Source organism: Falco biarmicus, chromosome 19 (genome assembly GCF_023638135.1).
Source record: "Falco biarmicus isolate bFalBia1 chromosome 19, bFalBia1.pri, whole genome shotgun sequence".
NCBI lineage: Eukaryota > Metazoa > Chordata > Aves > Falconiformes > Falconidae > Falco > Falco biarmicus.
The window spans coordinates 3701425-3724209 of NC_079306.1; the positions used below are offsets into that span (position 1 = coordinate 3701425).

The 22785-nt window shown below is 63.2% G+C and overlaps 2 protein-coding genes across 2 annotated transcripts; one reads left to right on the forward strand and one right to left on the reverse strand.

The window, feature by feature from the left end:
- Window positions 1-920: 920 nt before the first annotated feature.
- HAPLN2 (hyaluronan and proteoglycan link protein 2) lies at window positions 921-4516 on the forward strand. The gene is made up of 6 exons (XM_056321949.1): window positions 921-1230; window positions 1459-1572; window positions 1830-2180; window positions 2413-2529; window positions 2649-2834; window positions 2967-4516. The coding sequence occupies exons 2-6, from the start codon at window positions 1485-1487 to the stop codon at window positions 3248-3250; spliced, it is 1026 nt and encodes a 341-aa protein (XP_056177924.1). The 5' UTR covers window positions 921-1230; window positions 1459-1484; the 3' UTR covers window positions 3251-4516.
- A 130-nt stretch (window positions 4517-4646) lies between these two features.
- Window positions 4647-21928, reverse strand: BCAN (brevican). Its single transcript, XM_056321939.1, has 15 exons — window positions 21699-21928; window positions 16146-16238; window positions 15618-16010; window positions 14859-15033; window positions 14638-14765; window positions 13333-13626; window positions 11508-11765; window positions 10590-10778; window positions 9969-10418; window positions 7714-7821; window positions 7392-7550; window positions 5802-5884; window positions 5332-5476; window positions 4911-5093; window positions 4647-4826 (listed from the first exon to the last, which is right to left on the reverse strand). Exons 2-15 carry the CDS (start codon window positions 16228-16230, stop codon window positions 4801-4803), a joined length of 2676 nt encoding a protein of 891 aa, XP_056177914.1. The 5' UTR covers window positions 16231-16238; window positions 21699-21928; the 3' UTR covers window positions 4647-4800.
- Window positions 21929-22785: the final 857 nt, after the last annotated feature.

Genomic DNA, 22785 nt, shown 5'->3' on the forward strand with positions numbered 1-22785 from the left:
GCTCTGATCACCTTTTGCTCATTAAACTGAGCCAAAGCACTGACCGTTTTGAGCTGGGAGAGCCTCAGAGGCTTCCAGTCCAGCCTGCTGGCATCAAAGTTAGGGCAGGTTGTTGCACTGAAGTCTGTACGAGCGGCCAAATTGGAACAGGGGCTGGGGGCAAGGGGCCAAGGAGCCAGCCCCCACCCTGGTGCTGCTTTACCCCCCAGGGAGGTTTGTTTTCTGTGCCGTGCGTGCCACGGAGAAGCTAAGGATCACTGTGTCCTTTGGTGCCGGGGACAGACGCTGCTTGTCTTGTGTTTCCTTTGAGAAGAGCTTCCTCCACCCTTGGAGATGGACCCTGGGGGAGGGAGAAGATAAGGGAGCCCAGAACACAGCCCCATTGTGTGGCCCTGTTTTGCTCCCGGCAGCATCCCGGCCCTAAGGTGATGACGGTGAAGCCTCTGTGAGGTCTTTTGAGCAGGGCAGGATAACACCGGTGGGGTGCAAGAGCAGTGGGCCCCCCACTTGCGCAACCTGCGGGAGCCCCAAAGGATGGGAGCAGCATCCCCCCATCAGAGACTCATGTCTCCCCCGCCATTCCCCATCTATTAACCCTCGCCCTGATGTCTGCAGGAGCAGAGACCACCCGGCGCTGGGGGCCGATGCCGAGGGGAGGCTTTGCCAGCCCAAGGGGGTGCCGGAGCCCTGTGTGGTGGTGGCGTTTTCCCTGAATCCCCCGACACTGTGGCTTGGAAATAAAGAGATGTTTGTTAGCCGGGCGCGCTGTGTTTTGCCGAGCAGAACAATAAAGAGAAAGACGCTCACAATGGGAAATTGTGCTTCCTCCTCCCTGTGCGTTCCTCGGGGAGGTGTTGGGGGGGGGGGGGGGAAGAAAAAAAAAAAAAAAAAGAGAAGAAAGCGGGAAGAGACAGCGACAGGGCAGGGAGCAAGGGCACGGCCGGTGCTCGCCGCCCCTACGCGCCATGGGAGCGGGCGTCAAGGGACCGTGGGGCCGCGGGGCTGTGGGGACATTGCCCACCCCAGGACGGTGACAGGGCAGAGACCGGCTGGGAGCACCCGCTCGCCACCTCCCTGTGTCCTCTCTTCCCAGATTTGACCTTTCCAGAGCCTTCGGCCCCACCATGGGGTGGCTGTGACGGAGAGGCGACACAGTGGGCAGCGGGGCAGGACGTGCGCTGGAGGCGTTGGATGGGAACGGTGGCTTCCCAAAGGACACAGCTGGGGACGGTAAGAGGCACGGGGGTGCCGGGGAGGAGGGTTGGCGTGTTCTGTTGGCTCGATGTCCTGCGAGATGTCCCCTTTGCACAGTAAATGGGGGTGAGCCCCCAACAGAGCAGGGCCACCCATTGGCCCCGTGGCATCCCTGACAGCAAGCACTGCAGACGTGTCCTCCGGTCCCCACCAAAGCCGGGATACGTCCTGCTGTACGTTCCTGACCCCTGCCCTCCCCCCCAGGCACCGTCCTGCCCCCAGCTCTAAGGATGCACCGGCTTCTCCTGCTCAGTTCCCTCTGGCTCTTGGTGGCACCCCCAGCATCAAGCATCTTTCAGCGGCCGACGGGGAGCCCAGGTAGGGAGCAGGGCCCAGGGGGAGAGCAGGGTGCTGCTGTTTGGGGTGGGTGCTGGAGGAGGGAGGTGATTCTGGGGAGGGGGGTCCAGCCAGGGTAGGGGCTGAGCTGTGCATCCTGGCAATTACAGGAGGGGGGAAAACAAGCCAGGATGGATGATGGAAACCAGGCTGGAGGCACCTATGAGGGTTGAGGGGTGGTGGGGCTGCAGCAATGCTCCGCAGTAAGCTGACGCTGAGGCTGCCCACGTGTGCCGCAGCCCCCTCCCACCTGCAATACCTGCTGGAGCCCCTCCACACCACGGTGCACACGCAGCGGGGTGCCACGGCCACCCTGCCCTGTGTCCTGCGCGCCCTGCCCCGCAACTACCGGGTGAAGTGGAGCAAGGTGGAACCAGCCAACTACCGGGAGAACATCATCATCATCACCAACGGGCTGTACCACAAGAACTATGGGCCACTGAGCCCACGGGTGCACCTGCGGCACAGCCACCGCTACGACGCCTCGCTCACCATCACTGATGTAACTCTGGAGGACGAGGGACGCTACCGCTGCCAGCTCGTCAACGGGCTGGAGGATGAGAGCATCTCACTCACACTGCACCTCGAAGGTGAGGCTGGGCTCCCTTCTGCCATATGCCCTGGGGATTTGGGGGAGAGCAGAAAGGGGACCCTGGGCTGGACTGGGGGTCCATGGCTGGGTACCTCTACCTGTCGTGCCCCCTGTTGCAATGCCCCGTACCCCAGCTTTATCTTCAGCACTAAATCCCCGGGGATGATAAGTCAAAGCCTCCTCGGGGAGAGCATCTCCTTCACCTTCCATCCCTGTCCTCGTGTCCCCAGGCATCGTCTTCCCCTACCAGCCCAGCAACGGGCGCTACAAATTCAACTACCACGAAGCCAAGCGAGCCTGTGAGCAGCAGGACTCCCGCCTCGCCACCTACCAGCAGCTCTACAAAGGTGAAGCATCAAAAACAACAAAAAAAATACCAACCCTCATCCGCACCAGAACTCTCCTTGTTGGGCACAGGAGTGGGGAGGAGGGAGGTGCCGGTGCTGAGCCACCTCTCGCCCTGCAGCCTGGACAGAGGGTCTGGACTGGTGCAACGCCGGCTGGATCCTCGATGGGACTGTCCACTACCCCATCATCAACTCACGGGAGCCATGCGGTGGCCGCCTCCTCCTGCCGGGTGTCCGGACCTATGGGGCCAGGGACAAGCAGAAGGACCGATTCGATGCTTTCTGCTTCACCTCTGCTCTTCAAGGTAGTGCTGGGGTCCCCTGTCCCTCCCACTGTGGCACTGAGCCCCGATACCCACCTGGATTTGCATCCAGGCTTGTCCCCACGAGGTCATCTGTGGTGGCCGCTCACCTGCCGTGTCCCCATCCATCCCCAGGCCAGGTCTACTTCATCCGGGGCCACCTAAACTTCAAGGAGGCTGGGCAAGCGTGCCGCAACCATGGGGCTGCCATCGCCAAAGTGGGGCAGCTCTACTCCGCCTGGAAGTTTTCCCAGCTGGATCGCTGTGATGGGGGGTGGCTGGCGGACGGCAGCGTGCGGTACCCCATCACCACCCCCCGTGAGCGCTGTGGGGGGCTGCCGGACCCCGGCGTCCGCAGCTTTGGCTTTCCCAGCAAGGAGCTGCGGACCTATGGTACCTACTGCTTCGTGGGGAAGTAGGAATGCTGGGCGGAGAGGTGGGCTGAGCAGAGGGGATGGTGGTGGTGGGATGCTGGCCCTCATCCCCCCGGTGGAGGGCTTGAGGGGGCTATGACAGGGGGGGTCTTCCTGGGATTTCAGGTCGTTCGGGCATCCTCCAATGGAGCAAGTGATAGAGCTGAGTTTGGATGCTTGGTGCATCCTCTGCTGCAGCTGCTCCCCATGCCCCAGCCTGCTCCGGGGCTCCTTGGGTGCTGGGGACTCGCTGGAGAAGCCAGACCCATTGCTGGGCCAGGAAGGGGGTCTAATCCAGCCCCCCAGCAGGCAGCACAGGCTTCCCACACCCCAACCCCGGTGCATCGCTCACCCCATCCTCACTCCCCGCAGCCACAAGGACTCTGGCTGGTGCAAGTGTGCTGGAGGGCCGGGCATTAACGAGCGTGACTAATGGAGTTTCGCCTTCTCAATTAATAAAGCTGCACGGCAAAGCCACGCTTTCACCTGGCCTCCGCCCCCCAGGGACCATCTGGCCCCTCAACGAGGGGAATTTGACAAAGACTTGCCATCTCAAGCAGGGGAGTAGCCAACCTGGCCCCCCCTGGCCACCCTGTCCCAGGGGTTATCAGTGTTCCTGGTGACGCACACCGGGGGTTTCTGAGTTTTGCTGCTTGACACAGCCAGGGAGAACTATAAAAAGCACCGAAGCTGGCACGGCACAGGGGGAAAACCAGCGTGGGGAGATGCCAGCATCCCCTGGCACCTGCGAGATGTCCCCCAATGTGCTGGCCAGGAGCAGCACCCCAGCCTGAGCCCTGAGCGATCCCAGTCCCACCAGGATGCAGGGGCACTTTGGGCTGTGCCGCCCCATTTCTGTGGTCCCTGGGGATGCTGCTGTGCCAGGGGTGATCCGGCTCCATGGTGCTGGTGTGTGCTGCCATGGTCCCCAGTTTGGGGCTGTGCAGCCTACCCTTTCGCACCCCCGTGCCAGAGCTGCCCCAAATGACCAGGCCACCACTCTGCACCATCCGTTTACTGGTTTTAATACCCACAGAGAGGGGGGGTTGGGTGACACGGACCCACTCCAAGCCCACAGCAGCAGCTTCTGCCTTTGCTGGGAAGTGCAAAAGCTCCCCCACACCCCAGGGTGGGGTGCTGAGCTGCAGCACCGTTGGATGTCCCCATGTCACCTCCCCACCAGGGTGTCACAGGATGAGGATCCTTGGGCCAGAGGTGGGAGAAGGCAGCTGGGGGTGATGCTGTCACATCAATGCCATCACCGTGGTGTCGGCCCCCCGTCCCCCGTCCCCCCCCCCCCCGCCTTGATTTCGATTCTGTTGTGACTCCAGGAACAAAACAGCCCTTGTGCTACATTTCGGGTGGTTGTCGGTTCCTTTCCAGGGGATCTTTAGTTATTAGGATTTCTTTGTACAGATATAAAACAAACAAGGAGGCAGACACCATACAGTGAGGTTTCACGCCACGCTGGGGTCCACGCTGGAGTCCCAGTGCTGTCCCCATCCGCACCGGCTCCAGGACCCGGGGACGTGGTGGCTTCTGCCCAGGGGACTCGCTCAGTCATGGGGGTGCTGAACCAGGCCTGGAGGGGGGACACGAGAAGCCCCAGGTGAAGGGAAAGCCCTAAAGGCAGGTGAGGGGGAGCTGGGGGGAGCCCCGCGCTCACCAGGGCGGCAGGTTAGCTGGGGCAGTTCCCACGTCCCATCCTCCTGGCACCGGATGATGGGTGAGCGGCGCTGGACGAAGCCGCGGCGGCACTGGTACCGCGTGATGGAGCCGATCTCGTAGCGCTGCTTTGGTTTGCCGAAGGCGCGAGCGTTGGTGACAGAGGGGGGTGGCCCGCACTGCACTGGGGGGGGGTAGGGAAGAGGGCAAGGGGGTGTTGCAGCCAGCCGGGGGGGGCACCCCCAAACTGAAGCAAACTACCCCCCTGATAAACCCTGAACAAGCTGAAGGTCCCCCCCACAGGACCCGTTTCCCCACTGCGGGGATGGTGGGGTACCCCCACTTTGAGATCATGGAGGGGTGTAGCCCCCCTGCCTGGGGCAGGGGGGCAGGGCTGAGGCGGGGGGGGGGACACGGCTTACCCAGCCCCATTTTGCAGGTGTAGGAGAGGTGGTAGTTGCAGGGCACGTCGCTCCACTGGCCCCCGTCGTGCCACACGATGACCACGCAGTTCTCCCCGGAGAGAAAGTAGCTGTCGGGCTGCCCGTGGTGCCAGTTCTCGTAGAGCTGGGGGGACAGGTGGGATGGGGTGCACAGGGCACCCCAGCACACCCTTTAAGCCAGGCAGGGGGGGGGGCACACCAGCATGCACCCATCCGCAGCCTCCTGGCCGTGACCCCCCCATCAGGAATGGGGTCCCACCTCCATGCCCCTTGGCATGGCCTTGGGACCCCAAACCCTGGGGTCTGGCTCAGCGCTGGCACCCCTAAGGATGCTCAGACCCATCCCGCCGGCATGTTCCCAGGCGATGGAGAAGGATGACGAGGTGTCTGACAGAGGGGGGATGTCTTCTCCTTGGGGGGGGCACACGAGGGCTGGCAGCCCGACTTACCAAAGGGCTCCCATCGGACCACTGGAAATCCCCCTCGATGGTCCGGTCGTTCAAGCCGATCCACTGGTACTCCCTGTACTGGTCTGGGGGGGCAGGGGAGTGTTGGGGGTGGGGGGCACAGCCAGGCCCCCCAACACTGCCTGTCAGGAGGGGGCTCAAGGCAAACGGAGGCTGAATTCGGGGAGGTTGGGGGTGAGTGCGGGGAGGTGGGGGTGTCCCCATCTGGGGGTGCAGGGAGGTTCTGGGGACCAGGGGTCACAGCGGGACCCCCCCACCCTGCACCCCCGGGGAGCGGCGGAACGGGGCTGGCCGGGAGAGGGCGGCAGAGCCCTGTGTCCCCACAGCCCTGCCTGTCCCTGCCTGTCCCTGCCTGCCCCTGCCTGTCCCTGCAGGTCCCTGCCTGTCCCTGCCTGCCCCTGCCTGTCCCTGCCTGTCCCTGCAGGTCCCTGCCTGTTCCTACCGGCCCCTGCCTGCCCCTGCCTGTCCCTGCAGGTCCCTGGCTGTTCCTACTTGGCCCTGCCTGCCCCTGCCTGTCCCTGCAGGTCCCTGACTGTTCCTACTTGGCCCTGCCTGCCCCTGCAGGTCCCTACCTGTTCCTACCTGTTCCTGCCTGCCCCTGCCTGCCCCTGCCTGGCCCTGCAGGTCCCTACCTGTTCCTGCCTTCCCCTGCCTGTTCCTGCAGGTCCCTGACTGTTCCTACTTGGCCCTGCCTGGCCCTGCCAGTTCCTGCCTGACCCTGCAGGTCCCTGACTGTTCCTGCCTGGTCCTGCCGGTTCCTGCCTGGCCCTGCAGGTGTCTGCCTGTCCCTGCCTGTTCCTGCCTGACCCTGCCTGTCTGTCACCCTCACATCCCTCCAAGCCTCTTCGCTCTCTGCCCGGTCCCCACCGCCGTTGTCCCCTGCTCTGCCTCACTCTGCATTCCCACCCACCCCCGCCCCTCCGCCCACATCTGCTTTCAGGCAGGTTGTGGCTTTGACTTCAAATTTATTTGCACGTGTCCAACCCTCTGCCAGGTCTGTCCACCCATCATGGATCTATCTGTCTGCTCCCATGTCTATCCATGTATCCATCTGCCTGCTCCTACATCTATCTGTGTAGCTATCCACCTGCTCCCGTGTCTATCCATGCATCTATCCATCTTCTTTTGTGTCTATCCATGTATCTACCCACCTTCTCCCATGTCTGTGTATCTATCTACCTGCTCCCATGTCTATCCATGTATCTACCTGCCATGTGTCCATCCACATGTCCATCCATCCATCCTCCCTCAGTATCTACCTGCCATGTGTCCATCTACATGTCCATCCATCCATCCTCCCTCAGCCCAGCGATCCTGCTCTCTGTCACGTTTCCCCTACCTCTCACTAGCCAAGTGGCCAGTGGGCATCTAACCACACTTTGGTCAGCCCATCGTATCTATTTCCTTGATTCTTTGCTTTCTTTGCCTTCCCTCGACTGTGCCTGCCTCCACCTCAGCACAGCGGGGCAGGGCTCAGAGTTTAAAACTCAAAGCCCAGCTCCGAGGGATGCTGAGGGTCCCCTGGGCAGAGGGCTGGGGGTTGGGGAGGGGGGATGCAGCAATGTCACTTACCGTTGATGAAGTCCTGCTCTTCGGGTGTCAGGATGGTGGCCAGGTGTCCCCCATAATGCCTGCACTGGCCCTCCGCATCCTCCCAGCTCCTCCGGGTGGAGAAGTGCTTGTAGCAGGCTCCCTGGAAGCTGTCCCAGCCAGGGCTGCACTTCTCCAGCGCTGAGCCACAGCGGGGAGTGAGGAGGGAGAGAGGAGAGGGTCAAGGGGAGGGAGCCCAGCTCACCAGCCCAACCCCAAAACCTCATTTCCCCACATTTATGTCTCCTGGGCCAAGGCTGCAGCAGGGGCTCGGCAGGGGCCGCGGTGGGACTTGGGGACTCACGTCTTTCGCAGCTGCTGCCTCCGTAGCCGGGCAGGCACAGGCAGGCGAGGCGGGCGCCGTCCTCCGTGCAGGTCCCTCCGTTCAGGCAGGGGTTGGGGATGCAGCCACCTGCAAGGCACACGCAGCCTTCCTCACCACGGAGCTGGGGACATCGTTAGTGCCCAGCATCGTTAAAACCTCCTCTCTGTGCTGAGGAGCCCCATAGCGATCAGGTCGCTGATCTGACCACTGAAGGCACCAAGTCTGGGGCAGGAGAAGGACTCGGTGGGGCACACGGTGATGTGGCCAGAGCCGTCCCGTCTGCCCTTGGTCTATGGGATGCGCACAGCTCCACCGCCCTGGCCCAGAGCTGGCGAGACCTGGGGCTTTGGCCTCCCCCCAGGGCACGGGGACATGAACTGGATGCTCTTGCCCTCCGCATCAGTGGGCTCGCTGCCGTGCCAGCCCCTGGCCTGCTCCTGCCACCCGGAGACGGCTCCTGCTGTCCCCTGGCACGATGAAGCAAATGTGTTTTAGGAGGGGAACGTGCAAAGGACAAACCCTTCAGCACATCCCGGCCGCACGTCCTCAGCCTGGCAGCAAGGTGAGCCTTGCGCCTGTCCCTCTCTTGTCACCTTCAGCCTGGCCAGGGCTGATAACTCAGCCGGCGCCGTCCCCAACCCGCACATCTCCATCAGCCCGTTACGGTCATTAAGGTGCCCGGAGCACATCGTGTGCTCCCAGCCCTGGCTCAAGAGTGTGATTAAGGGCTGCCGCCAGCGCTGGCAGAGTGGAGATGGAAAGTCCTTGACACCCTCCAGCCTAACGATGCCCCATTTCATGGTCCTTGGCTTGGTGGGGCTGTGCCAAGGACAACGCTGCCATCCTCACCCATCCCCGTGCACCACCACCTCCCTGGCGGGGCACTCGGGACATCCAGCTCACCCCCAGCAGACCGAGGCATGGAGCGGGATGAGCTATTTAGCACTCTCCCACCACACAAACGGCACGTTCTGAGCATCGCTCCTGGCCAGGGCAAAGGCAGCCGCCCCGTGATCCGGCCACCCGCCACGGAGCATCCTCGGCGCCACGGCACTGCCAGGCCAAGGGGAGCAGAGACCCCGTGCAGTCCCCTCGATGCAGGGAGCTGGGAGGGCAGATAGGGCAAGGGCTTGGCTGCTGTAAGAGGCACCGGAGCCGGGAGCATCCCAGCGTGGGCGCTGGGGGGTGGGTGACACTCGCTTGTGGCGGTTTGTGCACCCACAGCCCGCCTGTCTCAGTCCCCATGTGGGGGGAGCAGGGCTGGGCCGGGGGGGGGGTGCTGCACTCCCTGGGGGGCCACAGCAATTTCGGGGCACTTGGCCATCAAGGACTGCATGAGGCGGCTGCTTTTGGCGGGGTTCTGAACCCCATGACCCATGGGTGCCCCCCACAGCTCCGGGGGGTAGGAAGCCTCCCCCCCCTCCCTGGCTCACACCACTCAGCCCTTGTCCCTCCACCTGGGGCAGCACGGGGGGAGCCATCCCCGGAGGGGCCACATGGAGGATGCAAAGCAGCCGCATCCCACCCACCCCCTTGACACAGGGTCCCAGCCACCCCACTCCCGGGGGACACGACGCAGGTTTGGGGGGGCCGGGGGATTAGTTCGTCAGTGGGGGAGGCACGTGGGCGGGCAGCGAGGCAGCAGGCGCAAGGACGAAGGGAAGAGCTAGCCGAGATGCTTGTTCTAGAAAGCTTTTAATTCCCTTTATTAGTATCACTGTTAGTCAGAGTAGGGTTTGGGGCCTTCTTTAGATTTTCTTTTTTGTTGGTGGTTTTTTTTTTGGTTTTTTGTTTTTTGTTTTTTCATGGAAACAGTCATTAAAACACTTCACAGAAGTAGAAGAGATTTAAGTGCATGCGGAGCTCGGACCAATTTGTTTGACAAATATGTGCTTCTCCGGACCTGTAACCTTCCCTTACCCAGCTGAGGAGGATGGAGAGAGAGAGGAGAGACAGACGGACGGACGGACGGACAGAGGGAAGCGCAGCGTGAAGGAAAGGTCTTGGCTTTCTCTAGTGCCACAGAGCAGCCAGGAGGGCTGCCCCGAGGGCAAGGGTGGCACGGCGGGGACCCCCGGCCGAGCGGCTGCCCGCCCCGACACTGGCCCGCTCGGTGGGGAGGGCAGGCAGGGGAGCGGCCGTGCTGGGGGCTGGGTCCCCCGATGGGGTCCCAGCCAGGGTCACCCCGGAACCGCTGGTACGGGGAGAGGTGAGGCCATCCCTGCGGGTCCCACCTGGTTCTCCGGGAACGGCTGCAAGGAAACCCTCCACGGTTGCAACGGAGGGAGCGGGTTGCCCTTCCTCCGCTTCCTCCTCCTCCTCCTCCTCTTCTGACGATGCAGTGGGCATCACGCTGTCAGTACCGGGGGGTCGTGGCACAGCATCCTCGCCTCCCGTGGCCGGCACGCTGCTGCTGCCAGGCACCTCCTCGTGCCACGGTGTGACCGCTGTTGCCTCTGCCACGGGGACAGTGCTCCCGTCCCCCGGGGCCGCAGGCGAGGGGAGCCACAGGGCCCCCGACTGCTCCTCTCCCTCCTCCTGTGGCTGCGAGGGGGCAGGGGGCAGTGGGGACACCCCAAGACTTTCGACCACATCTCCCGAGAGCTCAGCATCCTCAGCGGTGGGGGTGCTCACCCCACCGGACTCGTGGCCATTGCGGGGGATCCCACCAGGCTCTTGGCTATCTGTCGAGGTGGCAGAAGTGGCACTGATCGGCAACGTCACCCGGTGCCCAGGTGCCCCGGGGCTGGCAGTGTGGGCTGGGCGCCCCACAGCATCCTGGGGCCGGTCGGGGTGACGCGTGGGGTCAGTGGGCTTGGGCGGCTGGGAAGACCCTTCGGAAGGTTCTGCATCACCTGCTGTGGCCCCCGATGGGGACGGGGCACTGGTGGGTCCCTCTGCACCCGCCTGGGGGGACATGGAGGGTGTCTGTGTGCCAGCAGCTCCATCCGGCTCCGTGGGCTGGCTGGGGTCTTGCCCTCTGCCGGGGGTCTCCGCCGATGTGCTGCCAGGGTCCCTGCCCAGCGCTGCTCCCTGTTCCTCCTCTGCAAAGGGCAAGGCAGAAAGGCGGTGAGACACCGGCACCGGGGAGCCAGCCAGACCGCGGGGCACCGGCACCGGCATCGCCCGCCAGCGCTGCAGATCCTGCCCACGGTGGGCAGAGCTGGGGGCAGGGTGGCGACGCCAGCACAAAGATGCCCAGGGAGACAAAAATGACCCTGAGCCTGCGTGACATTGTCCCCGCTGAATCGGCACGGCAGACTGAGCTCTGGCTCGGCCACTGCCAAGCCCAGCCCTGGCACAGGCTTCCCTGTGGCAGGGCCCACACTCAGCCCCTCGCTGCCGCATCTGGCCTCCTCTCCCTGCGGACACCATCTCCCTGCTCCGGCTCTTTACACGGCTAAACCACGGTCCGGCGCTGACCCTGCATGCTGGACCCCGGCCGAGGGAGGGACAGGCAGATGTCCCCACGCCAGGGACTTGTGCACAACCCTACACCAAGACACCGGTGCCCTGGCCATGGGTGCTCCGGGACGGGGATGGCTGGGGTGACCCGAGCACCCATGGGTGCCTCTGACCTCTCCTTGCCATCCTGGCACCTCCATCCCTGCTGCTCTTCTCTGCACCCCGAACCCTGGCACTGGCTGCTTGGCTTGTCCCCAGCTGTCCCTGCCACCACAGGGGCTGGGCTCCCCAGTTTTGCAGCACAGCTAAGCGGGACGCCTGGCTGGGGGACGGCCGGGGCCGTGGGGAAGGGGGACGCAGTGGGTGACCTGAGGACACGGAGGTATCTAGCGGGGGGTGCTGGGCCCCTGGCCCTGGTGCGTCTTCGGGGGACGGGCTCGGCTTTTCCAGCTCAGGGTCCTTAAAGAAAGGGACGGCGTATATAGCCCCTCGCGACTCAATCTCCACTTGCGCTTTGGGCAGCTGCAGCTCCTCCAGCTTTTCTGCCACTGTAACAATCTCCTGGAGGCCCTCGGGCTCTCGGGCTCCGTATTTTCCTGCAGCCTCAGGGAAAGAGTTTGTCCCTTCTGTGGGCAGAAAGAAAGTGGGATATTACCGCCCTGGCCTGGCCCCGTGGCAGGCAGAGATGCCCTTGCCCCGGCGTGGGGCTGGAGCCCTGGGGACAGCCTGGCACCCGGGCGGGGACCCAGCTCTCCTCGACCTCTTCTTTCCCCTCTAGCAGGGTCAGCACATGGCAGGATCGGGCCCTCCCCAGGCACTGCGGGCTGTGGGGCTTGGCAGCAGGCAGCAGGGTCAGACCCTGAGCCCTGTTTCCCCAAGGCGATGCTGATTTACACCACTTGCGCTGGCCCCAGCGCCGTGCTCCAGTCCAGCTCCCCCCACAGCTGCTCCAGTCCAGCTCCCCCCACAGCTGCCGGACCAAGGCTGGTGGCTTCGGCAGGTGGCCAGGCAGCGCCGAATTTTACACTCGCAGCATTTTCTGCTCATCCCTGCCCTTCCCGACAGCAGCTCTCCCCTCTTCTCCTCCTCCCCCTCCAGCAAACCCTAAACCTCAATGCACGCTGGCACCCCCACCCTGGGGGGTCCTTCTCCACACCCCCATCCCCATCTCAGGGAGTACAGACGTGCGTGGGGAGTTAGTAGGTTACAGGGGTGGCGGCTTCATGGGACGGGTCCATCCTGCCTAACCCATGGGTTTCCCTGCCAAGAGGTGGGGAAACTGAGGCACAGAGATGCGTGGCATCCAGTCGATCCAGGGGAGAGCCTCCCCACCCCACCAGCCCCCGAGGGGATGCACAGAGATATGGGACCAGGGGATGCACAGAGATGTGGGACCAGGAAGGAGGAACAGAGGAGCTGCTCTTCCTCCCTCCCTGCCCGTTATCCCTGCCACTCTCCATCCTTGCTCATCACCTCCTGGCTTATCGCTCACGGCCACCAGCGCGCAGGGCACCCCGGCAGCTCAGCGCCGCTGCCCGCGGGTCTCGGGTCCTTGTCACCGCTGGGACATATTGCCCACCAGCAGCCTCGCAGGCTGCCTCCAGCAGCTCGCAGGGACCCAGCAATGCCTCCCTGGCCAGCATGAACCATCCCGGAGCCATGCCCACGCAGCTCACATAGACCAACAGTGCCACGCAAGACATCCCTGTTCTGTCGCGACAGAGCAGTGTGCAGTACTGAGGACATGCAGGGCATCCCTATTCTGTCGCGATATATCAGCATGCACTATTGAGACCATGCAGAGCATCTCTCCTCTATCACAATCTATCGGCATGCAATATCAGGACCATGCAGGTTATCACTCCCCTGTCACGATATAGTGGCACGCAACATGGAGACCATGCAAAGCATCCCTAACCTGTTATAGCAGGCTGATGTGCACGACTGAAACTAATCACCCCTGCTCTATCGCAATATCACGGTGCATGGCATGGAGAGCACGCGGGGATCCCGATGCGATCCCAAGCCTGCAGGACCTCCCAGCTCTGCTGCACCCCACGTGCAGCGCATGGGTGGGCTGGAGCTGGCACCCTGCACCCACTGGGCACCCAGACCCCTGCCCGGAGGCTTCCCAAAACCTCACGCTGGTCCCTGCCTGGGAGCACCCATGGGGCTGGGGGTGCCCCTCTTTACCTCGGAAACAGTATGCATCGTATCTGCTCTGGGCATCGGGGAATCCCGTCTGGTTGCGGAAGAGGAAGATGGTTTTGACGCCCGGCAAAGCCCCACCGCAGCGTTCCCGGGGGGTGACGATGGGGTAGCGGACGCTGCCATCGGCCAGCCAGCCGGGGCTGCAGGCGTCCAGCCCCGCGCTCCAAGCGGCGTAGAGCTGCCCCGTGCTCGCCAGCTCCGTGCCCAGTGCCCGGCAGCGCGCCGCCGCCTCCTCCAGCGTGAATTTGTCTGGGGCTGTCTCCAAAAAGATCTCCCCTGCGAAGAGAGGAAGGAGACAGGCGTCAGAGCTGGGGAGGGGGGCATGGGCTCAGGGAGCCCCCTCGCCTCCTCCACTCTCTGCACGACCCCAGGAGCTGGCTTGGAGTTGGAGACCTCCAGCGTGGTCCTCACAAGGAGAACTGGGGGCTGGAGGGCCCTACCTGCATCCCTGCCTGCCTCCGGTCTCCTGGCACATGCACACAACAACAGCAGCGTGGGCATGGCTGCAGCCCCCGTGCCACACTGGGTACCTGCCCTCGCTGACAGAGCTGAGACTTTAAAGCATCCATGAAAAGGACTGTAGAGGAGCAACTCGGTGCCCTGCACAGCGCAATCCACATACTGGATATTTCTAAAGGGACCTACAAGCCCAGCAGACCCTGTGGTGGCGTTTCATGCTGAGAAGGGATGGAGACCGCTATCCCAAGGCACGCTGCGTGCCAGCCCCCATCACTGCACTGGTGTCCCCATCCCAGCGCCTCTCGCCCCACGCACCAACGACTGCACCGCATCCCTGCCTGGCATCACCCCAACCAATCCCACAGCAGCCGTTGGAGGGGGACCCCCATCGGGGCCCGAAGGAGGGACCAGCCACCCCGCACACAGCCAGCCAGGCAGGATGCAGGACATGCAGCACCCCAGTGCATGCAAAACGCAGTGTCGGCTTGCCCGAACCCCAAAACACCACGCAGCGCAGTACCCACGGCACACTGCCAGCCTGGCTGAGCACCCTCCAGCCCTGAGGCCACAGATGGGCACTGGCTGGTGGGCAGGACAATCCCGCATCCCGCAAAACCAAACGAGAGACGCTTTGGGAAGCAGCGCGGCAAGCCCCTGCGCTTGCATGCATCAAAGTGCCCAAAGTTTTGCAGAGCTCAGAGGTTCTGGAGCCAACGCCTGCAGCTCAGAGCAGCTTTTGCACTTGGGTTTTACAGAGGGTTATGGGGGCGAGTTAGAGCAGCCACCGAAGCGGGGGAGGGCACACAGGGCTGGCGGCACCGCAGGTACCTGGGAGGTCCTCGGCGTAGCAGTACACATCGTACATGTCCTCTGGGTCCACCACCCCGTAATTCCTCACCCCGGGGAAGCCATTCATATCTCCGTAACAGGCCTCACGGGGTGTGTGGATGGGGTACCTGGGGCAGGAAAGCAGAGGGGAGGGCTGGTGACTCGCGGGAGGATGGAAAGGGAGGCAACGGGCACGATGCCCACACAGTGGTGGTGCCCACCTGACGGTCTGGTCAGCGATCCAGCCAGCATCACACTGCTCGTAGCCGCCGAGGTAGGCAGCGTACAGCTGCTCGGGGGTGGCAATGTGGGCGCCGATCCTGGCACAAGCTTCCTGCGCCTCGGCGAAGGTGTAAGCGTAGCGCATGGAGCCCTCCCGGTAGTGAAACACCACCCCTGTGGGGAGGGACATGGGCGTGGGCGAGGGGCTTCGCGGCAGCCCCCACCCACAAGGGTGCACCTGCACCCGGGTGCACCATTGCAGCAGCCCCCCAACCACACACGTGCATCCGCATCTGCGTGCACCATTGCAGCAACCTCCCACTGCATGGGTGCATCTGCACCCGGGTGCACCACTGCAGCAGCCCCCACTGCATGGGTGCATCTGCACTCAGGTGCACCATTGCAGCAGCGCCCCACCCACACAGGTGCATCTGCACCCAGGTGCACCTTTGCAGCAGCCCCCCACTGCATGGGTGCATCTGCACTCAGGTGCACCACTGCAGCAGGGGCCGTGTGTGTTGTCCCCCCTGCATGGGCGCAGATGCACCTTTGCAGCAGCCCCCCACCCAGACGCGTGTATCTGCACCTGGGTGAACCATTGCAGCAGCACAGCCCCCACTGCACCCAGGTACACCTTTACAGCAACCTCCCACTGCATGGGTGCATCTGCATCCAGGTGTAGGAGGGAGTTGCTGAGCCAGCAGAGGACACCTGGGTGCCCCCCGCCCCGATTCCCACCGCTCCCCACCTTGAGGTACCTTTGACTTTGACGTCAAGGATGTCGTGGCCGTCCTCGATGCCATGCTGCACGTCGCAGCGGTAGATCCCCGAGTCATTGGGCCGCAGCTCGGTGAGCAGCAGGGAGGCGTTGGTGTAGCGCTGGTGGAAGATGGGCAGGGAGGCACGGAGGCGATAGTCCTCGCTCACCTTCACCCTGTCCCCCCGAGCTACCAAGATCTCCACCTCCCTGCCCTCAGAGATGAAGGTCCACTTGACCCGGGGGGTTCCCAGGACTGCGCGGCGGCCGGCAGTGCCAGGGGTGGGCTGGGGGCCGAGGTAGGTGATGAGGCAGGGGATGGTGATGTCGCCTGCCAGCACGGCGTCCAAAACTGGGTGGCGTGGGATGGAGACCTGCAGCGCTTTGAGGTCCTCTGGGTGAGAGAAGAGAGGAACCATGAGCAGGACCAGCATGGGGTGTTCATCCCCACCCCCCGCCCCGGGACCCCTGCCGCAGCGCACCCACAGGGCAGGGAGCAGTGCATGATGCCGTGATGATGCCGCATTACCTGTGCCATCTCCAGGGCCAAACACCTCCGAGACCACCGTGGGGATAAACACCCAGAGCAGCAGCAGCGGGAGGGCTGCGGCCATCCTCTGCCCTGCAAAGGGAGGAAGAAAAGCCACCAGCTGTGCTTCAGATCCAAAGACTCATCAAAAACCTGAGTTTTGTCCCTTTGCTGCATGAGGAGGAGGGGTCCAGGAGAGACCCCAGCCCACGCGTGTGGGGATGGGGTGGCGGGGCACAGAGGGAGAGCCTGGCACCAGCACGGCCACAGAGTAACCTGGACTTTGGATGGTGGAAAGGAGAGGGAAGAGAAGAAAATGTGCCCTGCTTAACAGGCGGAAGGAGACATCATGACCAACCAGGACCATTGGCTGGGCGCCACTGGGTCCCATCCAGCCCCACCAGTCTTCCCAGGGAGGTGGGTCCTCTGGAGACAGCAGATCCCAGCCTGGCCCTGACAGCGCAGAAAGTCTGAGCCCAGAGCCTGGCCCTGGCCAGCAGGGAGGCGATGCCAGACCGGGGGCTGCGCGATCACCGTCAAAAACCTCCGCAAGATTGTGTTGGGTTTTTTTAATAGCTGGTGTTCAGCAGGGAAGAAGCAGCGAACAGGCTGGGGAGGCGAGCGTGCAAGCAGGGCGTGCGTGTGCGCGCTCGTGCTCCTGCATGCGTGTTGCAGCCTGCACACGTGCAGGCGTGCACATGCGTGTGCGTGAGCTCGTGCACGTGCGGGGGGACAGGGACGGGGTGTGTAGAGGGGGTTGAGGTCAGCGAGCTGCCGGGGGGATGGCTGAGGGCACACAAAGCGTGGGGCAGAGGGGGGAGGGAAGGAGCAGGAGGGGTTCTCTTTGCCATTCAGCTCACGCCAGAGGTTCCCCGCGCACAGGCTGGGAAAACTGGGACCAAGCAAAGCAGCCATTATGTCCCCGGCCTCTCCCAAGGCTGCCTGGCACAAAGGGCTCTCGCCAGCGGGCTGGGGACCGGCGCTGAAAGGAGAGCCCAGTGGCTAGTACTGCTGTCCCCAGCCCTCCGTGGGGAGCGGCACAAGGGGCTGCTGGGGACACTGGGCATGTCCTGGAGGGGGTCCAGCTGCCCACGGCCTCCTGCAGACATCTGGACAGGAGGCTGATGCTGGGGATGAGGGGAGATGCCCCTGCATGGTGCAGGGGAGCACAGCCCCCATGGTACCCCCTCTGCAGAGGTTCCTCAGGGGGCTGGGGGGTTTCCCCAGCCCCCCTGTACCGGGGATGCACCATAAGGTTCCCCGGGCCGGGAGCGCAGCAAGTCGGCAACTCGGAGCAGCTTTTGAATTTATGAGCTCTTTGTGCTGCATTGATTTCGGCAGCCACAGAAGCGGATTTGGCACCTTCACAGCACTCCCTGGGCCAGGTTGCTGGCTGCCAGGGCCAGCCAGCCTGATGGGAGGCTGTCCCCATCGCCTGCCTCCCTCTGCGAACGGTCCTCCCTGAGCTTGCCCATGGGACCAATGCACCAGGGCAAGGCTGTGAATACAGCCCCCAGCCCTTGCACCCACGGCCCCTGGCCCCATGAATGTACAGCCCCAAGCACCACAGGCATGCAACCCCTGCCCCCACGCACCAGGGACCTATGTCCCCTAGCACCATGCATGCACAGCCCCTAGCACCATGCACCATGGGTGTACAGCCCCTAGCACCATGCACCATGCATGCACGGCCCCTGGCACCATGCACCATGCATGCACAGCCCATGGCACCATGCACCATGCATGCACGGCCCCTGGCACCATGCATTATGCACACACAGCCCCTGGCACCCAGCACCATGGGCATACAGCCCCGAGCTCCATGCACCATGAATGTACAGCCCCTGACACCAAGCACCATGCATGCACAGCCCCTAGCACCAAGCACGATGGGCATACGGCTCCTAGCACCATGCATGCATGGCCCCTAGCTCCATGCACCATGCATGCAGAGCCCCTGGCACCAAGCACCATGGGCGTACAGCCCCTAGCTCCATGCACCATACATGCATGGCCCCTAGCACCATGCACCATGCATGCACAGCCCCTAGCACCAAGCACCATGGGCGTACAGCCCCTAGCTCCATGCACCATGCATGCATGGCCCCTAGCACCATGCACCATGCATGCAGAGCCCCTGGCACCAAGCACCATGGGCGTACAGCCCCTAGCTCCATGCATCCACAGATGTACAGCCCCTAGCACCACCACCATCATGTGGCCATAGACCATCACGTGCCCACCATGGACCACCCCTTTCCCAGCAGCTCAGCAGGGGCAGCCAAAGCCCCATCTCCCAGGTCACGGCCAGCGGTGCCAGAGCCAAGCCAGGGCTTTTCTCCGCATGGGCCAGATCATTTGAATTCAGCCCCACAGCTCTGGAGCGAGGCACAAAACCCTCCCGCTCGGTTGCCCATGGCCAGGGTCCAGCGCGGGGGGGTGGCTGCCATCCCCCCGGGCGGCCAAGCGCGGAAGACTTTTGTCGCGGGTGCCTTTTCTTACCGTTCCCAAGGCACCGCAGTGGTGTGAGCAGCAGCCATGAAGCCCCAGGGAGGCAATTCTAGTGCTAAAACTCGGCAGGAATGGGCCAAACTGGGGTGAGCAGGTGTCTGCCCCCATCCCATGCCTATCCCTGGCACCGGGAATGGGATGCAGAGAGAGTTAAATCCAGTTTCACCCTGCCCGTGGGCGATGCCCTGAGATCCTGGAGTCCTGTGATGGCAGGAGACTCTTGGACCATGTTTGGAGTTGGAATTTTGGTTGGTTTTTTGTTTTTTTTTTCCTGGAAAAGTTTTCAGCCCACACCCTGTGAAGGAAAAGCTGGGAGCAGGACTAGAGAAAGGCAGACAAAAAGGTCAGCGGGGGGGATGGCAGCAGCTCACGGGGCTCCATTATCTCCGAGACCTCGGAGCTCTGGAGCTGCTGGGGACGGACCAAGGCGCAGGCACACGGGCGAGCGGTGCGGCCATCTAACCTCCATTTCCATGGGAAACTAGGTGGAAAATGGAGCTGAAGTCTATTTTGGGACAGGAGTCATCTTCTGTTCTCCCCTGAGCTCAGCCCCGCTTTCCGAGGCAGCTCCTTGAACACGGGGCCGAGGTGATTTGGGGCTGCAGCACCTGGTCCAGGGTGAAAGGCAGGAGATGCTGCAAGGGGATGGCCGAGGGTCGGATCCCTTCCATTTCTGGCGAGGGGCTTTCTCCTCCCCAGCCCCCTCATCCCCTCCACGTGATGGTTGCTCATCCCGGCTCACAAGGTGCCCTGCCAGCCCGCAGCGAGCCGGAGGGGGGGCAGGCAGTGGAGCGGTGGCTTTCCAGGGATGCTCAGCTGCAGAATGAGTCAGCAGCCACAGGCAGCGCCTGGCCCAGCTCCAGGCATGAGCAGGCAGCCCCATCCCCACTGGCAAAGGCCTTCGGACACCCCACCGCCACCCCCGGGATGTACCGACATCCCCATCTGTGCCCTCACCATCCCACACGTGGCTGCTGCCACATCGGTTCTCCTCTCTTGCTGCAAACTGGGGTCCGGGAGCCAGCCCCTCCCCTGGATGTCCGTGGGGTGCAGCTGTGCTCAGAGGGGTCCCCAGAGCGGGACGGTGCCAGGGGACACGCCAGCTCCCCTGGGAGCAGTTGATGCAGTGGGAAGCAGCCGGCAGCCTCTTGGCAGCAGCCGCTGGCAGAGCTTAAAAGGCCGGAAGCAGGTGGGGGGAATGGGGGGGTCCCTCCGGCTGCTGGAGCCACTCAGCCCCCCATCCCAGCAGGGAGAAAGGGGTTCCTTGTTGCAGGGCTGGGATGTGGAGACGTGCACCCCCTCCCCGCAGCAGTGGGGCCGGGGGAGCCCAGGGAGGGTGCCTGGGGCGATACAGCCCCCCACGAAGAAGTGAGGGTGGGGGCAGACCCTGGAGGAACCCCCAGGGACATGTGAGCACATGTTGGGCAAGCATGTTGCACACCCACATGAAGGTTTGCACACCCATCCCTGCCTTTCCCGGCTCTGGGGCTCTGGTGGGGAAACTGAGGCATGAGGTGGGGACAGGAGAAATGGGGGGTGGAGCATGGGGGGGGTCCCCAGACCACCAGCAGCACTACCGCTCATGTGGGACCCACTAAGCCGGGACTCCACAGCCCCTCTGCACGCTCACCAGTGGACTCGCAGTTCCTCCCTCCCAGCACAGGATCACCCAGTCTCCCAGTTTCCCCAGTCTAAACCCATTCCCTGAAAAGCAGCCCTCAAGCATCCTGATCCCCCTCACGCTGCCGTGCGTGCACCCAGCAGCTGGAAAAGGCTCCAGGCTGGGGCAAAGGGAGTTTTTTCCCACTCCTCCGGCAGCTGAAAGGAAGAGCAACAGGTCCTGGGTTGGACTGAGATGGGAAAAGTCAGCGGGATGGGAGAGGAGGTGGCTTCGGACAAAAACGGTCCCCGGAGAGGATGCTCAAGGGCAGCCCCTTCATCCCGGGGACAAAATGCTCCGGCTTCGGGAGGGGGACTGCAGCAAACTACCCCAGCCCGGGGCACCCCACGGGGGCTCTGGGGTTCACACGGGGGCTGCTGGGCAAGGAAAAGCCGTGAAAATCCTGTAAGATGTTTCTATTTTCCCCCAGCCCCCCCTGTCCCCTGCAGCGGGACACTGGCAGAGCTGGGGGATGGAGCCAAGAGCCGGGGGAGGATGGGGAGATGCAGCGGAGCCCTGCAGCCACCCCAAACTGGGACAGGGCAGCTTTATCCCTGAAAACGTCCCCATGGAATGGGAGCAGGCAGGAGAGGGGGGAGCCGGACCCCTGCGCCTCTGTGCAAGCCTCTGCCCAGCCCTGTGCCTCAGTTTCCCTTTCCACTCCTAACCTGACTGCAACCTCCTTGGGACAAGGACCCAGCCGGAGGCTCTGCAGGATGGATGGGGAGGGCTCCCCCGTGGTGGGACACCCCAGCCCCATGCTGGACCTCCGACCCCTCTGGCAGCTGTCCCCAAATGAGGTTTCCGTGGGAGCAGCTGCTCAAACAACCCCCAAAATCCCCCTTATCCCCAGCACCTTTGAGCCCAACTGCCAGCCGGGCAGCGGGACGGGCTGGGCTCCAAGCTGCAGTACCAGGCAGCAGCAAAGTCCTTTTTTCATCCAACTTAGCAAGAACCCCCCCCACACTTCAGCCCCCACTCTGCCTCCAGCGCTGCAGAGTCAGCACCGCTACAAGCTGATCCGCTAAAAAAAAAAAAAAAAAAAAAAAACACCTAAAAACTTGCAGCGTGATGCTGTCCTCCCGGCAGGGTCGGTGACAAGGACAAACCTCCCCGTAGCAGGACCAGGGGGACCACCAGCTTTAAGCATCCACCGCTGCAGGGCAGGAGGATGCCCTGTGCCCCCCGTGCCTGTATCCCATGGGAAAAAGCTCTGGGCATCCCCATGCCGGCTCAGCTCTCCTCTTACTTTCCACCGGTGCGGAGGTGAAATGGGATATCGAGATGAAGAACGCAGTACGGCAGCATCTGCCGCCCGGCTGGACCACGCGTCGCCCCGTGGTTGACCATCGGCCAAACCCAACGCGTTCCCCGCATCCCACCTTGCTCCCTGCGTGGCGGCAGCCCCGCGGCGGCCCTTCTCCTGGGCGGTGGGGGGAAGAGCAGCGTGGAGGGGGGGTCCCCACGACCCCCGGCTGGGGTTGAGCTGCGGGTTCTGTGGGGCAGTGCAGGCAGCGGTCGGCAGCAGGTTGGCAGGAGGGCTGGGGACGAGCTCCACCAGGCATAAGTGCAGGCACCAAGAAAAGAGGAGTCTTCTGTGTGTGTCCGTGTCCTCGTCTCTATTTTTTTTTTCTTCCTTCCCCTTTCCCTCCTCCTTTTATATTTATTCCTTCCCCTAATTAAGAAAAAAAAAAAAATTATTACCGTGTTGGCAGCCGCTTCGTCCCTCCCCTTCCCTCCCTCCTGGCAGCTGGCAAACCCAGCACGAGATGCCGAGCGGAGGATGCTCAACCCAGGCACGTTATTTAACCCGATGCAGCAGAAGTGGAGGAGCAGCTGGCACTGGCTCCCCTAGACCCAGCCAGAGAAAGGGGTCCCCTCACCATGACCCCTACCCCCCCAGCATTTGAACGCCCTTTGGATGCTTATTTCTAATATTTGGCAGCTTCAGCTGGATGGGGAGGGGGCCACGGGCGGGGGTCCCAGTAGCCAGCGGAGGCTTTGTCATGCAAAATCCCCTTTGCCAGCAAGGCCATGGGTCCCCACGTGGGTAGAGGCACCGTCCGGGGGCTGGAGGGACCCTGGGGCTTCGCCAACCCCAAAAGGGTGGTGGGAGCAGCCAGACCCAACCTCGTGGCACAGCACCCACAGCCAAGCTCGGTCCTGCGGAGAGCAAGTGCCGTGCCTCAGTTTACCCACCTTGCATCCGTGTCACGGAGGGACCAAGATAATTAATGCATCTCTAGGCTTGGTGGCTTGCAGCTTGCTCCTGGAGAGATCGGTCAGGACCTGGGTGCCCTGGGCACCCAGTGGGGTGCAGCCTGCAGCTGGGGACCCTCATTTGCAGACCCAAGCGCCTCGGGAGAAGGGCAGCACCCATGAGCCAGCATCGCGGGGTGGGGGTGTCGGTGTTTAACCAGATCTCCCTCAAACTTTCTCTGGCACGGAGCATCCTCTGCCCCGGGGGGG

What these genes read in the sequence shown, in the direction of transcription:
- HAPLN2 (XM_056321949.1), top strand. Translation starts at nt 1,485, where the DNA reads ATGCACCGGCTTCTCCTGCTCAGTTCCCTCTGGCTCTTGGTGGCACCC. An exon ending in ACTCACACTGCACCTCGAAG is followed by an intron (nt 2,181 to 2,412) that starts GTGAGGCTGGGC and finishes TCGTGTCCCCAG; the next exon opens with GCATCGTCTTCCCCTACCAG. An exon ending in CTTCACCTCTGCTCTTCAAG is followed by an intron (nt 2,835 to 2,966) that starts GTAGTGCTGGGG and finishes ATCCATCCCCAG; the next exon opens with GCCAGGTCTACTTCATCCGG.
- BCAN (XM_056321939.1), bottom strand. Translation starts at nt 16,230, where the DNA reads ATGGCCGCAGCCCTCCCGCTGCTGCTGCTCTGGGTGTTTATCCCCACG. An exon ending in ATCGCTGACCAGACCGTCAG is followed by an intron (nt 14,766 to 14,858) that starts GTGGGCACCACC and finishes TTCCTGCCCCAG; the next exon opens with GTACCCCATCCACACACCCC. An exon ending in GGTCCGATGGGAGCCCTTTG is followed by an intron (nt 5,477 to 5,801) that starts GTAAGTCGGGCT and finishes CTGTCCCCCCAG; the next exon opens with CTCTACGAGAACTGGCACCA.